The sequence below is a fragment of the Macaca nemestrina genome, chromosome 6 (genome assembly GCF_043159975.1).
Source record: "Macaca nemestrina isolate mMacNem1 chromosome 6, mMacNem.hap1, whole genome shotgun sequence".
Classification (NCBI taxonomy): domain Eukaryota; kingdom Metazoa; phylum Chordata; class Mammalia; order Primates; family Cercopithecidae; genus Macaca; species Macaca nemestrina.
In genome coordinates this window covers 72430924-72450718 of record NC_092130.1, presented here as the reverse complement: position 1 = coordinate 72450718, position 19795 = coordinate 72430924, and the positions used below count along the sequence as shown (strand labels likewise).

The 19795-nt window shown below is 34.7% G+C and overlaps 1 protein-coding gene and 1 long non-coding RNA gene across 2 annotated transcripts in view; both read right to left on the bottom strand.

The window, feature by feature from the left end:
* Positions 1 to 12384, bottom strand: part of LOC139363806 (uncharacterized) — a 64784-nt gene extending 52400 nt beyond the window's left edge. The window contains exon 1 of the long non-coding RNA XR_011624810.1: positions 4150 to 12384. This is a non-coding gene — a long non-coding RNA (uncharacterized lncRNA). The remainder of the gene's footprint in view (positions 1 to 4149) is intronic.
* LOC105471091 (F-box and leucine rich repeat protein 17) overlaps positions 1 to 19795 on the bottom strand; it is a 544848-nt gene that overhangs the window by 145772 nt on the left and 379281 nt on the right. Inside the window, exon 7 of the mRNA XM_011723457.3 lies at positions 18341 to 18417. Coding sequence (XP_011721759.1) covers positions 18341 to 18417 — 77 coding nt within the window. The remainder of the gene's footprint in view (positions 1 to 18340; positions 18418 to 19795) is intronic.

Genomic DNA, 19795 nt, shown 5'->3' with positions numbered 1-19795 from the left:
CTGGATAAAATAAAATAAGCATTCTTTAAAATACATAACTGACTTACTAAGAAAGTAAGAAAAAAATTATGATGCAACTCAGTAATATTTTTCCTAGGTAACTACCTAAGATAAATGAGAACACATGTTCAAATGAAAGACTTGCATGAGAATGTTCATAGCAGCATTACTTATAATAGTGAAAAAGTAGAAATAACCCAAATGTCTATCAACTGGTGAAAGGATTAAAAAAAATGTGGTATAGCCATAAAATGGAATACGATTTAGCAATAAAAACGGATAAAATAATAATACATTCCACAACATAGACAAATCTCAAAATACTAATATATGCCACAACATAGATGAATCTCAAGAAACTTACTAAGAGAAAGAAGGTAGATGCAGAAGACCACATCTTGTTTGATTCCCTGTATACAAAATGTTCAGAATAGACTAATCTATATAGACAATGAATTATTAGTTGCCTGAGATTGAACAGGAACAGTGATCAACTGTAAACAGAGAAGAGGATCTTAATGGAGTGAAAGAAAGTTTTAAAACTGAATTGTGATGATTTCACAACTCTGCAAACTTACTAAAATAATTGAAATGTACACTTAAAATGCATGAATTTTATAATATATAAAGTTGTTTAAACAAAGAAAGTAAATGTAAAAAGTTAAGGACCCAAAAATTAAGTATGAATGCCACAGTTGCCTTGAGGAAGCTTGCTAATATTTGTGGCCTTTTGAGTTTAATGGCCATGTGGGATAAGGGGAAAAAATATCTCCTCTGAGAATTAAAGTCACAGGCCAACCACATGAACATGGAGTGTGAATTACCCTTTTTTCTGCTCTTAGAAACACCTGCCCAAGAAATAAACTGAAAGTAGTCCAAACTGGGAGTGTCCCAGAGTTCTGGGTGGAGCAAACACAGATCTTTGAAGGCACATCCATTAACATCCATAGGTCACAGTGGGTTCCCACAGATAAAGATCAAATACAAGCTCACAATTAAAAACAAAACAAAAAAACACAATTCACTATGAATGAGAGCCAGCAAAAAGAAGAAAAAAAAGAATAAAACCCTGAAGGACTTCAGATTTTAGATTATCAGACATAAATGTAGTAACAGTATATTCAAACTGTGAAATAGAAAGAGAATTGAAAACATGAGCAAATAACATGTTACTATATAAAAGACAAAGCAGATTTATGAAAAAGAATAATAATTTCTAGAAAGTACAAAGATGATCACTGAAATTAAAAATGCAACAGATAGCTTACAGAGTAAATTGAACAGGGCTGATGGAAAAATCAGCAAATCATAAGGAGATGTGAAAATAACACACATTATAGCATAGGGATGGATAAAATAAAAGAGAGATTAATAGATTAAAAACAGCATGAGAAGGTCTAATATATGGCTAAATGTCCAGAATAGAGATAATGGGAAAAAGGCAATGTTTGAGAAAATAAGGATTGAAACTTTCCCTAAACTAATTAAAGAACTGAGTCCTCGAGTTGAGGAAGATCTATAAATTCTGAACATGATAAATAAAAAGAAACACATAAGAAGAGATATAACAAAAAAGCTGTGGAACACTAAAAGTAAAAATAAGATATTGCAAGCAAAGAAAAAACACAATTACTAACAAAGGAATAATGATTGGCAGCTCTTTCAACATAATGCAAGCCAGAAGACAGTAGGATAATATCTTCAAAATACACAAAAAACATTTTAATTCCTAAAATTGTATACCCAATTAAATATTATTCAAGAACCTGGGTAAACTAAAATATGGTTTGATATTTTAACAGATATTTGTGTGTGAAAGCCTCATACATTTCAGTTAATGAACACTATTTTCCCCATTTTTTAATAAACCAAAAAGTAATAATGTAATCCTACTTATTCTAAATAATTAGGTAAGAAATTGTATCTTATTTTGAAAAAGTTTATGCAAGAAATTAATAAAAAATATTTCTAAAATCATTACATCATAGAAATAAAATAATATTCCATTATCATATAACATGATTTAATTGGAAAATACTCATATTTTCTACCCCCTTTGCAATACTACTGAGTAAAAGTATGTCTGGTTGTCTCACGGAAAAGTTCCCAGGCAAAGAGGAGGAAGAGGTGCCATCGTTAAGCAATGGGAGGAAAAGTACTACAGCCTGGGATAGAGGACAGTTTAGTTCTGGTTCTAGAGCTGGGAGAAACTGGGTCTCAGTTTTCTTCGGAATGAAAATTGTGGCTTCAGAGGCATCAGCATTTTCTCACAGCTCCTACAGCTCTGAAGCTTGAAAAATTTTTAGCCAAATTCTATAGGATGCCACTGAAATGTCTGTCCTTCATAATCTCAGAACCAATAATCAAACTAGTGGAAAATACTTCTAGACAGAATTCACAGCATATTATATAATACATTCTTGCAATATTTCCCCACAAATATTTATTTTAACTAGTAAGTTTCCATTCTGATTCCTCATTTCCCCAATCCTAAGAAATCAGATAATAGAAATACTTGTTTTAAAAGATGTTTGCAAAACTGACAACTTTTTGCCAAGAACACTCTACGCTGGTTAGGGGATACTGGATGCCTGTCGCCAGTGTTCCCAACAGTAGCAAAGCAAACTGCCAGAGTGTCAAATTTTCAATGACTTTTTTTGTTTTGTTTTGTTTTGCTCTGTCATTTGGAGACCAGACTGAATAGGCACAAGCAAGATTCTGGGTGATTTTGCTGCCTTGTATTAGCTAGGTTTTTCTTCCTCATGCAAAAATAAAATAGGAATCTAATGGTACTTATTCCTGTGGCTATGTCTGGACTATACATAAGGTATCAGAGTCCCAGGTGAGGCCAGGACTGGCTGGTCCAGAGGCTGAAGGGAAGGATTTCAGAAACAGCACTGTCATCCTTTCATATGCCTACCTCCTCTGTCTCAATTTTAGGCGTATAAAAAGTGTTCTCTTAAAAAGCATGCTGGGCAGAGGAAATAAAAAATGTGGTATGGATGGTGGTTAAATATCTGCCCTCTAATACATATAGAATTATTTTTACATTTAAAGTCAAATCTGAAGCTGATTTAAAAATCCCTACAGTAGGTAAGAGCTAAGAAACCTTTTCCATGAAAATCTGACCTTTGGTTAACTTCCCAGACCTGTTCCTCTGGCAATTCTAAGGTGGTATTTTAACCATGTTATTAAAAGCAACTATTAGTGCTTATTGTAACAATGACCCCTGATTGATAAATAGCTCTGTCTGGTTTGAGAGAACTATAAATACCTGATGGGGACACCATTGCTTTCGATGACCCGAATGCAATCATTGTTATAACCGGACCTATAATGTGTGGCAATTCTAGAAGCTATGCCTGTTGAATGTTCCAAGATATATTAGGTGGTGGGGGCTTGAAGCTTCCAAGCCAGGGTAATGCCTGTATCCATGCTATGTGGATCTTACCTCCTTATACCTGAGCCTTCATCTGATGGGTGAAAGAAGAGCCTCCTGACTGCTGGGTGAACCGTGATGTGGGACTACCACAAGGTCTCCTACAGAAGCTGACCGCCTGACACTGTCCTCTGGCAAGCTAAGGCTCTTGTCTTGCTGAGTACACTGTGCCAAAGGGCGGCCTATGGTGGCTAAATGTCTAAATATTTAGTTGAATCTAAACTAAATGGGAGGCAAGGCACTGGAATGTTTAAATTTTAATGTTTCTTTTGGTTTCAGGTCTATATGTAACCCAGGATAAACACCATATTGCTAAAGTCATAAAAAAATTAATTTAAATAACATTTTAATTCATTCAAAAAATTGTAAAATGTTCATTGAAGCCACTCTGTGATAAATAGATTATAAGATAGGAAGAAGACAAATAGGGGATACAGTTAAGTGGTTAGCACAGTTATCAGTGGATCTGGCTCTACTGAAATATATTTTGAGGATAGAGTTGACCAGGCTTGCAAATGGATGTGATGAAAGGCAGAAAGAAACTGAAGCATCAGGGAGATCAAAGTTTTGGCCAAGTAAAAAGGTAAATAGTGATGCCATTTACACAGGGAAGAACGGTAGTGGTTATGATGAAGTGATAGAAATGATTGTGAGAATAAACAGCCTTCTACTCTGCATTTAGATTAACCCACTGAAAAGGAAGTACTTACATTAGCCAGTGCAGGGATATGATGCTTTGAAAACAGTGATAATGTGGATCCAGTTTTATAATCAGCATTATATACTTAGCTCTTTTTACGGGAAGCAGGGATGAATAAAGAAGAAAAAGTAGGAAAGTCAAAACACAGCTTTAAGTGTGCAGCACATCATGTGTTAAATTGAAACACCCCCAAAGTTCAACTTTCTTCACTGTTCAAGGAGAAAATCCTTTACTATGTACTTCAGGATAAAGGATTTGCAACTATATGGTGCTTGAGAAATATGCTGTTGCTGTAATTTAACTCACTGTATGTGGGCTTCAAGATGCACAGTGGCATTCCAAACCAACTTTTAAAGAAAATTGCATGGAATTTTGAAGACATCAGGAGCGTTCTTAAAAGTTATGCAGAGAAAATGGATTTTTGATAGTTATGAATTATATTTAGTGCTGCCAGATTGCAGGGAACGCTCTTTTTGCCTCAGTATGGTTAAAATTACTGTTGACAAAGTTTTAATTTAAAATTTTAAGGATTTAAATGGAAGAATATAGGTCACAGAATTTTCATTCACTGTGTAAGTATGACTACTGGCAGAAAGCAAGCTTTGTTAGTGAGGGTCCAATTTTGGCCCTGGAGTCCATCTTTTCTGTAGTAGTTGGGAATTGAGTATGTGTTAGTGAGAATAATTTGGCTCTCAGTCAGTCAATCAGTGGACTGAACACGCACAGTTAGAAACCTGCCTGGCACACAACAGAAGCTCAGTTCAGAAAATACTAAATGCATTTGTGAGACAGACTAGAGTCCACACAAATCATATATTACAATCAAAAGCTGGAAGGGATCCGATCTTTCCTACCAGGTTGTAGATTTAGATAGATTTGTAATAGTACAAAAATACACTACACAGCTTCAAAGTCTAATTCTACAATTTTCAACCTGTTTCTTAAAGGTGGAAAAAAAAAGTAAATATTTGTAGAGCCCACTGCATGCAAAAAATATTTTAAAGGTCCTTCCCATTACCAGAAAAACTTGAGAAATTACAGTAGACTTTTAAGTTAAATGCCGTATCTTAAAACAACTAAAAGTGTATGGTATGTAGGCTACTAAATATCAAGACCACACTTTTGAACAATATTTAAAAAGTATATATTATTTTTCATAAATCTGAGAGAGTTGAATAGATTTCAAATCAAGTCTAGGAATGAAGATGAAGCATGAGCTTCGTGCAAAAGACAGCATAATGATAGAAAGGCTGTACCTTTCCCCATAGAGTGTGTGGGAGCGTCATCAGGTTTGTGCTGTTTGGTGTCCTCTTTGTCCTCAAGGACCTCCTCCAGCTCTAGAATCAGCATGTTCCTCCACCGAATGATTAATGTGATGGATAATGTTTACATGTGCGGCATATATTCATGCGCATTCCTTGAATTTTCTGTAGCCCCAAAATATTGTGGAAATAAAAGAATGTGACAGAAATGTGGGGGGAATATGCATTAGGGGAATAAGGGACTAGACTTTATAATAATAATACACTTCACAGGCATGTAAATAACTAATAAATCGTACACTGGTAAGTACAAGCATCAAAAGCTGTGACAACAAAGAAACCAGAAATCATGTGCAAATATCAACATGCTTGACACCTTCATCCCTGTTTCTAGCACTTACACAATTTTGTCAGGGTCCAAGAGACTGAAAAGAAGATATCACTGAATCTGTTCCAATTTATAATCTTTTTGAAAGTTAATCATTTGCAAACCTTGAATGTAGGTGTGTTATAATGGCAAAGTTGAAAACGAATGCTTTAGAGGATTTCACCCAATTTCTTATGTAAACCAGAGCAGAAGGGATGATTCTCAAAAAAGAGCCCAAGTACATTTGCCTCAACATAAAATAGGACTGATTAAATTTCAAACTCTTCATTTATTTTGTAGAGCAGAAATTTTAAATTCCTTATTGCCGTTCAAAATTGGCAGCTTAAATTTTATTTATTATTGATGCACATATATAGGTATGCTACTATATGTGTGTAATAATATGTATTCATTAACAGTTAATTGGTTACTATAAGATAGAAATAATTTAAAATTTCAAATATACCATCTTCTAGCATATTCAGAAAGTATCATTCTGGATGCACGCAGCTTGGTCGTGAGTTGCTCCCTGTACAAGTGCCTGCTCCTCAGAACACCAGAGACACATCTCTGGACTTCAAACCTCCAAATCTTACTTCATAAGGCTGACTTCGGAGAGATTTCCAAACATACAAAGGGCAAGGAAGGGACTGGATCCTATTAGGATTTCATTGTGATTTTATTTCTAATAGTGGAACAGAAGAATCCTTTATGAGTGGAAATAAAATATCTTCAAAGCAAACTGCTTTCTTGGAGAGGCTCCTAGAGCCATATGTGAGGAAAGAGATAGTAAGGAAGAAAAAAAAAAAAAAAGGGAAATTTTAACCTAAGAAAGAAATAGAGATGATTAAAAATACACAAGTATCAATCATCAAACAGTACTTAGCTAGTTTTCCACACAATTTTTTTCTGCTTCTAAGAATTATTTACCATATGAAAGTATTTTGGCAGGCAAAATGAATATCAATATGAACATAGTTCATTTGAAAAGCATATATATATATAAGGTGAATAGAAAAGTACCACAACTTTCTGAAGATGGAGTGAATTTTCTTTGTTTATTCCTAATTTTTAGTTTTTTAAAATCTTTCCTCTGCCCGCACTCAGTCATTTTCAATGAAAGCCAAGTCACTTTCAGGCACCTGGCATACACTGCACAGAGAGGCACGGAGGCAGGATCAGCCACGTCAACTCAACACAATTGTTTGAAAAGTTGAAAAGTTCAAAGTATTTATTTAATGTCATGCAGATAAACCCAAGGAAAGAAACACACTTGACAGATAAATTCTAGGTGACTGAGTCTATACAAGCCCAAGGGAATGTTTTAGGATAAGGGTGAAAATTAACAGCTTAATATTTAAGTTAAAAGTAAGTTTGATTTACTTAATTAGGAAATTAGATGAACAAAACGGTCTTTTTGCCTAAGGAGAAAGTTCCATTTAATATCTTTCCTACAGTGAAATCATCAGTCTGTCTAGTTCTTTGCCTCCCAAAAATATGAGATGGAAGGAATATTAACCCCTGATTTTATAGCTAATAGGATCTGTTGTGGAATCTGACGAGGTTGGGAAGGTTGGCACCTTCTACCTCGAGAATAATGTCCATTTTGTACCAAGGAAATCTACCGGTTTTCTACTCTCTAGCAGGTCATTCACTGACAGATCCAGTTCTTACATATATATTGAGAGAGAAGTTGAACTAGAAGAGGATTTTTCAAACTTCTGGTCATTGTGTTAAGTGACAAAATTAATCTACTGAGAGTCCAACAAGCACTTAAATGCAAAATGGATTTCTCACTGCAGGACAGAGAAGTTTGAAAGCCCATAAATGTAATACCATACAGTTTTCAACACTTTTCTACTTATTTCCAAATGGCTGGGTCCAAGGGGTCCATTTTCAATACTTACTTAAAACAAATGCAGAAAATTTCAGACACACAAAATCAGAAGGTAATCCCCAGCAAGTTGATGGACTAGCTAAAATATAAAATTACTTCTTCCCAAGTGCCACCTCTAACTTCTCCAAAACTAGAAAATGTGTCTGGGGATTAAGTGAGTGTTGGATACAATAAACTACAAGCTTTTAGTATACTGGGGATCCTTGAATGAGGATGCTTTAAAACCTGTGGGGGAAGGGCTGACTTTGCTGAGTTGTAACGAGAAGGCTGGACCTGTGATGAGGAATATAATAGGTTTTAAGCTGGAGAAATAAAAGGCACAAAATACAGTGACGTAAGATTTGGGATGTAGCACAGACTTAGAAAAATTCAATCAAAGGAAGCAAGGTTCTTTAGAAAAATGGATTATCCCACGTCTCTACCATAATGTGCATAAGAAGAGCCTGGTGTACCTTGACATAATGAGTCCATGTCAAAAGAAAAAAGGAATCAAATGAAGAAGCTTCTACTATCAAAAATAGGGCAATTTGAGCATCAATAAAAAAAATTGCAATGGATCATTGAGTTTAAATGATAATTAAACAACAACAGTTCTTCACTGATCACCTTTATGAGATGATGCAAAACCACTGAATATTTTAAAAACTGGAAAATAAAGGTAAGCAATTATGTACTACTCCTGCCTTTCCTAAATAAATTGAACTCAGGTAAACTGTAAAGCTGACATTTAGCTAAGGAAGTCCAGCTAAGAGATGAAAAGGGAAAGACCTTCTGGAGAGGCTTAAGTATGCCAATATTAGTGGATACAAGAATGTGACTCTAATCAGTGATAAATGTACAATATAATGAATTATTTTAATGTTAAATTTATATTGTGTTTTGAGTGTTACTCTCATTTTCTAAATAGGAAAGTTGGGAGGTGTTTGTTTTGTTTTTATTTTTTTCTTCAAAATAAATCATGTGTTAAATGTCTAACACTAGTAGGCTAATTAGTAAGTAGTGAAGTAGGTTTAGTCCAACATCAGCTGGTGAGGACAAAATTATCTTTAAGAGCAGGTAAAACCGTACGAGAGCACTAGGGAGTAGAAGTGATATGGTTTGATACTTTAGAAGAAAGGGATGCAGCTCTTGGGCTTTTTCTCCCTTTTTGCTCCTACTTTTCATTATATCTCAGAAAATGAGGAACACTACAGCTAAAGAGAAAGAAGTAGGTAGAACACAAAGCCACACTGAAGAGGGGTTTGATTTTTATTTCTCAGAGAACATTCTTGGATAGGCTCTATCAGGAGAAGAAAGTTAATGGGGCTGGGTGCAGTGGCTCATGCCTGTAATCCCAGCACTTTGGGAGGCCAAGGCATGCAGGTCACTTGAGGTCAGGAGTTTGAGACCAGCCTGGCCAACATGGTGAAGCCCTGTCTCTAATAAAAACACACACGCACACACACAAATTAGCTGGTCATGGTGGTACGTGCCTCTAATCCCAGTTACTGGGGAGGCTGAGGCAGGAGAATCACTGGAACCTGGGAGGTGGAGGTTGCAGTGAGTTGAGATCTCACCACTGCACTCCAGCCTGGGCAACAGAGTGAGACTCTATCTCAAAAAAAAAAAAAAAAAAAAAGTTAATGGGAAACTGAGGGTAAATGATGACACTGAGGCCTGAGAACTTCAGAGTGTAGGGTTAAGAAAGGAATTCAAGAAAACAATTGCTTACATTTCTAGGAATAGTACAGTTATGTAGCCCTAGAAATATCTGCACTTTAAAGCTACTATGAAAGTATCTCATTGAATGTTGTCTTAAATTGCTTTAAAATTACAACTTAAATAAAGAAATAATTCTTATATGAAAAGCAGAGAAATTTGAGAAGTCATCTGCAAGGGGGAAATTTTAATTTTTGTTTTGCAAATTAATTAAAACCTGTCAGGCCTCAACTTCCTCATCTATTGAAAATAGGTAATACTACTTCTTTAATAAGTTAGTTATAATAATTTTAAAAGAAGATTAAAAAATTTTAACTCATGAAGAATTATATACATTTTTGAAATCATTTTAAGAAAATATTTGTTGAATACATCAATACATACTGAATATCAATGACAGCCTCCCCCTTTCAGCTAGAGAACACTTAATCATGACATGCAACTTACATTTGGTATCAGCATGGCAAAGTTATAGTGAATAAGTAAATTAAGCCTATTAAGTTCTAGAAGAATATAATTAGAGCTCATGTGGTAGCTGTTTATGACACTGCATTTTCATATGCAATTTAACAAATATGGCTGTCTGGATTTAGTAATATTTTTAAGGCTCTGACATCTGGAAAAATCCTACTGGAAAAAAAGTGTTGCTAATAATAAATACATCACATCACTGACCTCTGAGTGATTATGCAAGACACTGACTTAATATTGAATGCATACTATAGTGTTACTCACAAATTATGTAAACCTGAAGCTCTCCAGGTCTCAGTTTCCATGTCTACAAGCTTGAATATTAATAGTACCTACCCAAAGTGGAATATTAATAAAATTAAATGAATAATGCCCACAGAAAACATCCAATAAATTTTAGCTATTTTATCTTTATTATTATTGTTATGAAAGCTTATTTGACTTATTTCTAATTTAACTGGATACTTGATTAGTGATAACCCAAAGTAATATTTCCTTTTACATAATACATGTTAATGGAAATTGTTACCATGCGAATGCTGAATAAGACAGGAAAAATCAAAACAAAAATTGGAACTTACATGGAATTTTCAACTAGAATATTTTCATAAGGTTTCTTCAAAAATTTGTCCGTGTTTGCATGTAATCACTTTGGATGATTTCTGTTCTTTCTTTAGAATAATCAACATGTACAAAAGCTTCCATTCAGACACCTGTTCTTGCTCTGAGTCTTTCCAAGGTTGTTCTGCCTCAAATGCCCTTCCTTCTCCTCTCTGTTCTCCCATGTCTCCTCTTCTACAAATCCTTCCCCAAATATTGCAGTCTATGATGATTCTGCCTTCTCTTGAGCCCCAACATGTCATAGGTAGAAAACTTTACGTGGCTTACATCTTCCTTCTCAACACAAGAGTACTTCCCATCTATCTCTGTATTTTCCAGAGCACCCTGCCAGTAGCATGCACACACAGAGTAAACATTTGCTGAATGAAACAAAAATAATAAAACCAGTCCAGAATGAATCCCAGGATTAGAAAGGAATTTAAAGATCATATAGGCTGATTTCCTACCCAACGCTTCCATCTTTCCACATCCTCCCTCAGATATTATCTCTGCTTGAATAGTTCTCATAATAGAGAACTCACTACCACTCAAGATATCTATTTTCAGGAAGTTTTAAGCATTAGGAAGCCATTTCTTGTTTGGGATACTGGAAGTCTAGCATTGTTGCAATTATCTTGGTATTCATTCCAGCTCCATTTAGAACTATCCATCAGTGATATAATACTGATAATGGCCAATAATAATTCTATATATATACCTTTAGATAGTACTTGGAAAACAACGCTTGGTCTGCATATCCAAGGGTACTGTGCAATGAGGATTAAAGATAGGAACCTTGTGAAAAATGATGCTTTATATGATTTGGGCCTAATTTCCTATACCTATAGAAGACTGTTTCAAAGACTAATATTAAAAATAGCTAGTTAAAATTAGACACTATACTTCAGAGATGCTAACAGGAATTGAAAAAAATAAAAGATGGAAAGTTAATATTTCAGTTAATAGTTAAATATGTAAATTTATAATTTAGCTACAAAAACTAATTTGGAACAACAACATATATGTACTTTGAGGGGTAAGAAAGTTAAGGGGTAAGCACACAAAAACAGGTTTATTTGTCTTTTAAATGAAGGCCAGAATGTTTCTTAATTAAAAAAAAAAACAAACGATTAAATGTGAAACTAGAGTTAATCTTTGAATTGGTTGTGGTGGTATTTTCTTGAACAAATGTTTGAAGAAGTCCTTCTCAATAGATTTGACATTTGTGGTCTATTCTAGCAAGACACAGTGATAAGAGTTGTCATTCTTTTATTTCAAGGTTACTTAGCTACAGTCTTAGGATGATCTAGGAAATAGGAAAGAATGTCAACCATTTATTTGCTGTTGAGCAAAGGAGAAAGGAGAAAAGCTTAATAATTAAATACCAAATTTTGGGTGAAAAATCATTTCTATTATGTATTAGTCTGCTTTCGTGCTGAGGATAAAGACATACCCCAGACTAGATAATTTATAAAGAAAAAGAGGTTTAATGGACTCACAGTTCCATGTGGCTGGGGAGGCCTCACAATCATGGTGGAGGGCAAAAGGCACATCTTACATGGCAGCAGGCAAGAGAGAATGAGAGCCAAACGAACAGGGGAAACCTCTTATAAAATCATCAGATCTCGTGAGACTTATTCACTATGATGAGAACAGTATGGGGGAAATGGTCATTATGATTCAACTATCTCCCATTGGGTCTCTTGCACAACACATGAAAATTATGGGAGCCACAATTCAAGATGAGATTTAGGTGGGGACACAGTCAAACCATACCACATTACTAAGAAAAAGAACATAACACCTGCTAAATGTAACTCTAGGAATATAAATCTAGTAATGGGGTACTCTAGGAATAAAACAAAATTTAGAAATGGAGAGAAATAAATTTTAAGATGAACACATAAACAAGGGAAATTTGCAAGAATAGATTTAGCAAGTTAGAACTATTTTGTTTTATCTATATCTAAATAATAGAATGGAAAAAAGTGCAAATAATCAACAGTAAACATTAGGATATTCTTTTTGACTTACAAATGTCTTTTCTAAAGTTCTTCTCTATCACCTTACAACTATTAGAGTTATTCCTGCTAATAAAAGGAGTGGAATCTTACCTAGCAATCTTGGAGCAGTTTAAAATACTATTTAAAAATGAAACAAAATATAAAATGAAAAAAAAAACAGGAATTTCATTTAAAATGGGAGATCATTACACGTAATGCATACCTAATAATGTAAAACATAAAATGATATAATAAAGAGCAAAATTATTTTGGGTGTAGAATTTTTTTTTCTTGAATAATTTATCAATGTTAGTCTGGCAACAAAAGGGATACCGGGGTAACCCAGAATGCTTGTTGGGGTTTCTTTCGTTTCTTTTGTATTTACTTTGATGATGTATCCCAGATCCTAATTTGGGTTAACTAACAGCTTAAAAGGGTTGGTATCCCAAGGGGAGGTAGGTAAGGAACAACCTTTTAATCTTTCAATAGTATTAGAAGGTCAACAAGGCTGGGGTGAGGCTTGGGTTACACCAAAACAATGAATAATGTCACCAGGCCAATCCCTGCCATTCTTCTTGTCGGGAAAAGAAGATGCATTACTTTTTTTTTTTTTTTTTAAATAAGCAGGCTAGCCTACCCTTTGGATCCTACCAGCATTATCCCTTTAGGAATGCAGAAACTGAACGTCTGCATCTAGCACATGGTCCAGCACACACAGTGGGTGCTGAATCAATACTTTTTGACAGAATATTATGTTTGACAGAATGAATTTTTTTTATCATGTCTGACATATGGCAGCCCAACTAAAACGACATCTCCAATCATAACCATGGACAAAGTGATCTCCTTGACTTGGAAGACCTTTTGCCCAGAGCAATTCAAAAGTTTTGTCAAGCCACATGGTTATGTTAAAAAGCCCCAGATCAGTACTGCGATCAAGAATATGAGGCAGCCAAAGACAGCCCCAGGACAGCAGTCCACGGGTCTGTAGAAACCACACAGAAGGATGTGGAGTGGTACTGAGTGAGCCTGTGGGTTGTCAGTGACCTTGTATGCCCCCAAACAACAATGTCAGTATGTATTTACAGTCCTCTTTTTTTTTTTTTTTTTTTTTTTGAGACGGAGTCTCGCTCTGTCGCCCAGGCTGGAGTGCAGTGGCGCTATCTCGGCTCACTGCAAGCTCCGCCTCCCGGGTTTACGCCATTCTCCTGCCTCAGCCTCCCGAGTAGCTGGGACTACAGGCGCCCGCCACCTCGCCCGGCTAATTTTTTTGTATTTTTAGTAGAGACGGGGTTTCATTGTGTTAGCCAGGATGGTCTCGATTTCCTGACCTCGTGATCCGCCCGTCTCGGCCTCCCAAAGTGCTGGGATTACAGGCTTGAGCCACCGCGCCCGGCCCTACAGTCCTCTTTAATCAAAGATTATTTCACTACTTAAAAATGGAAACAAAAAGATATCTCTAGAGTGTATTTCTAGGGCCCACAGGAGTGCTAAAGTGAAAAAAAAAAAAAGTGATAACTCTGAAAGAAACCTGGGTCATTTTACAACTGCCCCCTGGCACAAGGGTCACAATGGTAATATTCACTGTGGAGACACTAATGGAAATAAGCACTTTATTCATCCATCCCATTTATAATACCATATGAAGTGCTATGCGGCCCAACAGAAAGATCGCTTCCTCCGTAGGCCTGAGTGATACAGGTTGATTTCTCCTTCTTGTCTTCCTATTAATCTCAAGGATACACTTTCCTGAAGGAAGTACATTTTCTTTTCTTTTTCTTTTCTTTTTTTTTTTTTTTTTTGAGACAGAGTTTCACTTTTGTTGCCCAGGCTGGAGTACAATAGCATGATCTTGGCTCACTGCTACCTCTGCCTCTCAGGTTCAAGTGATTTTCTTGCCTCTGCCTCCCAAGTAGCTGGTATTACAGGCATGCGCCAGCATGCCCAGCTAATTTTGTATTTTTAGTAGAGACAGGGTTTCACTATGTTGGTCAGGCTGGTCTCAAACTCCTGACCTCAGGTGATCTGCCCGCCTCAGCCTCCCAAAGTGCTGGGATTACAGGCATGAGCCACTATGCCCAGCCTTGAAGGAAGTAAATTTTCAAAAAAAATTTGAGCAAATAAGTAGGTTGGGAAGTACTCACTGACAAATTGTTCCAGGAACAAAGAAGAGCATAAGGGGCGCAATGAGAAAATTATCCACATAAAATGAAAGTAGCACAAAGGAGAGACAGGTAAGAAATCTAAGACAGGAAGGCAAATGAAAGGTTTTAGACTTTTTGCTGTATCTTTTTCTATTCCTTACTAATAATCTTGTTTAGCTAGCTTAGCTCTGGAGATCAAGTAGGCACTAATGTAGGTCAAATTTCTAAATAATGATTTCCACAAACAGAAAAGCCACACTTGGAAGAGGAGAAGGGCTAATTCCTCGTCAGAGGGAGAGAGAAAGAAGATTCTGTATGATATGAACTGCCAATTAGTGAGTGTCGACTATGCCACCAGGCACTACACGAGTGTTTTATATTGATTTTCGCTAACGTATGTGGCACGTATCATCATGTGAATTAACAGATGGCAAAACTAGGAAGTTAAGTAACTTGCTTTAGGTTACAAAGAAAAGAAGTGGCAAAGCTGAAATTTTAACCGAACTCTCTAACACCTAAGTTTGAGTTTTTTCCCACAACACTGCTAATGACATACGTTTGTACAGTGATACAGGAATGACAATATTATATTTCTCTTCAGGGAGCAATTTCCCCAGACTGTATTTTCTATTTAGCTGTGTCTGAATTATTGATTTGTTTATAATTGCTGCCCTTTACCATAAAGATATATGTTCAATTTGGGGAGTAAGAAGCCTATTAGCATGATCGTTTTCTTTATGACAACTATATCATATATCAATTAAAATAAACATAACTCCGTAATAGCCTGGGCAGGTGTTACTAAGTACTATAATACTACATTTAACACCTGTGAGAATCTTGACAAAAATTACAAGTTATATGCCAGGTGAGGAGCTGTTTCTGAATCAATGAAGCCTGTAAAAAAAATTAAAAATCTCAGTATACCATACTAAAATAATGTACATATCCACCACCACAGAAAGAGGGGGCCAAAAACAGACTCACCAGCTTGAATACGAGTAAAGCAATAGGAAGCAGAACCATGGGGTAGTCTCTTAAAGGATGAATTGCCCACCTATCAGATGTACATCAAACTTTACAATTTCTCAGTAGCTTCAATAATCAAAAAGTCCTATGAATATGTTTCTACTTGTCCAGTCAAAGAAGGAAAAGGGCATCTGTTTTTCCTTCTTAGAATTTGTAATAATAGGGTAGGGGGAACACAGTCTCTCCAGCAGAGCAGTTACCTTCAATAACATGCTTTTCTCTGGTTACAATGAATAAGCTTTTGCTGCCTCTTTGACAAAAATTACCCATATAGCATTGGCATTGTAGTGGGTGAAAAGATGAGATGAGCTGAGCTTTCAGTAATTTAATTTATAATCAAATAGCAATTGTAGTACAATCTCATAACCTATCAACCTTTCCCTCTCTTCCTCAATTGTGCCCCAACATTTCGGAGAACAGAATCAACAGATGCAAAGACTTTCACCATGAACCTTTTGAATCCTTGAAATTCTAGTGAAGAAGGAAGGTAAGATGGAGGAGACAGCTTGAGAGCTGGAGGGACTGAGGTGCAAGAAAAATCATAATCAATTTCTTATCACCATGGAGAGGAAAGTCCACAAAATTTTCACTTCTGATTCTGCTCAAACGGACAAGATCAGTTGTCAACTTTGCCTGACATTATCTTCATTTAGGCAAGTTTTACAAAATGACTGGTTGGGCCCCACTTCATAGAAATTCTAATTTGACTAGTTTTAGGTGAGGCTTACATGTCAATGTTTTAGAAGCTCTTCAGATAGTCTAATGTGCAGACAGGGTTGAGAAACACTGAAATAAAATAATTCAGAGACACAAATAAATGTAAACCATATTGGTAAGGTTTTAACATAAACCTCTTCCAAGACTTAGGAAAGGAAAGGTGGCAGAAAAATTCTAAGTGAATCTTGTTTTTATCCCACTCCTGTAGAAAAACAACACTTACTAGCAGTGTACACTGTGCTACTCACAAGGTTAGGTAGTACCAGATACATACAGAAGCATGAAGTCAGACATTAATTCCTCATTTTACAACTGAGGAAACGGAGTGGCCTATATGTGAAGGAACTTCCCTAAGGTCAAAGAACAAAGACAGAACTTGATCCCAGATCTGTCGCAACTCCAGAGTTTTTTACCTTCCTCAATATCTTCTGGAACATTCCTTTTTGTACTTGATAACTTAATAGTAGGTACTGGGCACTGCCTTTGTTATGACACAAAGTATCTCTACGCCTTCAGAATAAAGTGTGCCTTTAGCAACATTTTACACCGCAGAACCTCAGAGGAGTTCATTATAAGGGATTTAATCCATAACTCCTGGCTATTAGCTACCTGACAATTGGCAGTGAAAAAGGGGGAAATACACAAAAAGACTGGAAGAGCAGCTTGTGACAAGTTTCAAATGAATGAATGAAAGTATTAGTTGATTAACAAATCTACATGGGTATATATACAATATACATATATAATACACACACACACTCTTTCTCTCTCGCTCAATATGCCCTGTGTTGGTCAGGGAGAACTCTTTAGGGCCTAGACAATGCTAGACATAAGAAGTTTTAGAGCGTTAACCATGTCTAAGTAGCAATCTAATTGCCAATCCAGAAAACAATGTAAGTAAAGAAAAATATATCAAAACATTACTTTTACAAGGCAAAATTAGGAAAAAAACTCACAACCCAGAAACATTATGAATAAGACATATTCTCCAAAATAAACTGAAATCAGGTGTGTTTTTAAATTAAAAACATTAGAGTATTTTTAAAATTATAACTTCAGTAGAGTTTTTCAAAAAGATGAATTTAGTAGCTAATAAAAGACAACTCTCCCATCCATGGCAGATGGTCAGTGTGACATCCTAGGACTGGAGTCATTTATTATTACATGTCAGAGCTAACAATACCAACTTAATGGATTATTAACTTCCCTCGAGATAGAAAGCATATTCTCAAATTGAAATGAAGAAATCAAAAAGCCAGAAAAAATAAAAGAAAATCATTTCATTCTCTTATAAAGTCTAATGTATTTTCTGGTTAAAACTCTGTAATTAGATTAAATACACAAATGGTTAAGAAAAAATTTATAAAATTAAACAAAAAAAGGAAGGGCTAGGTTATTTTTATTACTCCAACAATATGACTTCATATTTTTCATAATTGTAGAAAACAACTTGCTTTTTGCCACTTTAAAAGAATATTGAAAATTAAGATAATTTAAAATGTTGCATATAAATGTATACCCTTTACTTCCTATCCACAAATGGACATTTCCAATGTTTTTCAGAATTTAAAGCATTAAGAAGTTTGGCATTTAGAATGTCAGCAGATATGCTTTTGACATGATATTACATTAAGCAAATAAACTCAATGTAATAATTTTCTTAGTTATATTTATTATGCCCATTTTATTGTTAAACTTATTTATTGTTAAACTTATTTTCATTGTATACCTCTTTTAGCCATACTTTTTAATTTTGTGTATGTGTGTGTGAGTGCAAATGTACGTGTGCATGTGTGTGTGATTGCATGTGGCAATGAAGTAATATGCATATTCATTTTACTCTGGTTCTTAGCTCATAATTTTTTTATTTTTAATTTTTGGTACGGTCAGAATGAGCATAAATCACGATAAACAGTCTCTAAGATATAGTTCTGGATTTCTTTTAAAAAAACTTTCAATGATTTTTTAACTTTTTATTCTTAGAAAGGATTAGGACAATGGTTCATTACCTACCATAATCTGTGATTTTACAGGACACCAAATATAGCTCTTTCAGGTTTTGTCCTTCCTTTGCAATGACCTCCACACACCTGAAACATACAAAAAGTGGTGAGTTATACTAATGCATTTCAAGTTAAATTAGCAAGGGTTTGAATATAACAGGAAGAGGTCAGCATTTGGTGAATGCCACAGCTTCTTTCAAGGTGTTGCAGGAAAGGTATTATATTCCCTGCTTTAAAGTCAAGTGCTGTCATACCTAACTGACTTTATTTAAATACATTTATGACTAGTGCATCTTTTAAAACCAAAGAGCTTAGAAAGAAATATTCCCATAAGGGTAATGTTACATTTGGTAATAAAAGACTAGTAAACCTATGCTGCTTAATGAATATATATTATTTATATAATTAAATAATAAAATAATTATAATAGAACTGTAGAATATAGATAGATCATTATTATAGGTAGATGGTTATACACCCATGGTTAATGAGCTCATGGTTAATATGCTCAATTATTAATGATGGAATTAGGTAACACTGAAATAATATTTTTGCAAAATTTTATTCAATTTAATATCAAATATGTTCTAAAAAGCTATAATTTTACAGATTAAAGATGAAAGAAAATATGTACACATAACTTTAAAATGTCTTATTCTTAATATTGTAAATAAGTTGTTGTAAAGGTTAAGGCCAATTTAACAATATAGATATAGATATGTAGACTGTCTTTTCTGGTTTCATTTAAGTTAAAAAATTTTTTTTAATGGTGCACTCTGATCTAATAGGCCTAGTGGAAGTTGTATTACAGAATTGAATGAACTTTAAAAATAATGATTAACAATATTATCCATTTTGTGGCTCAGTTTCCTATAATATCAGAAAAATTTGTGCAGTCATACAGACACACAGGCAAATGCACCCTTCAATGCAGTCCCTCTTTTAATCTTTATAAATAACAGTTAAGTAAAAGGGTAAAAGCAAAAAGAGTCATTAACCTTTTCTAGGAAGTAAGGATCAAGTAATTTGATACCTGTGTGCATAATCTATCAAAAAATTACTCACTATCCATCTCTGTCTTTCCTATATTTTATTTGCTGTCTGGCTTATTTGTAGGAATCTTCATAAAATGTCAGGAAATTTTATACAATTTTACTTCACATAATTCATTATTGAAGGTTAAATTAGTTATAGAGAAGACATATATTTCTTTTAAAAAATTTTTATGGAATTTTGTTTTAATGGAATGATAAACATTTCAAATTTCCTCAGAATAACCAAATAAACATTCTTTTTCTTCCACTATTAAAAAAAAACTATAAAAAATGGATAAATTTTTCCATGTCTAAAATGAGAAACTTAAAACAGCAAGACAATGCAATTATGATTGATACAGGTTGTGAGGAAAATTTTAAAGCTAATTCCATGTCATTTCATTTTTACATAATATTTAAATAAATTCATT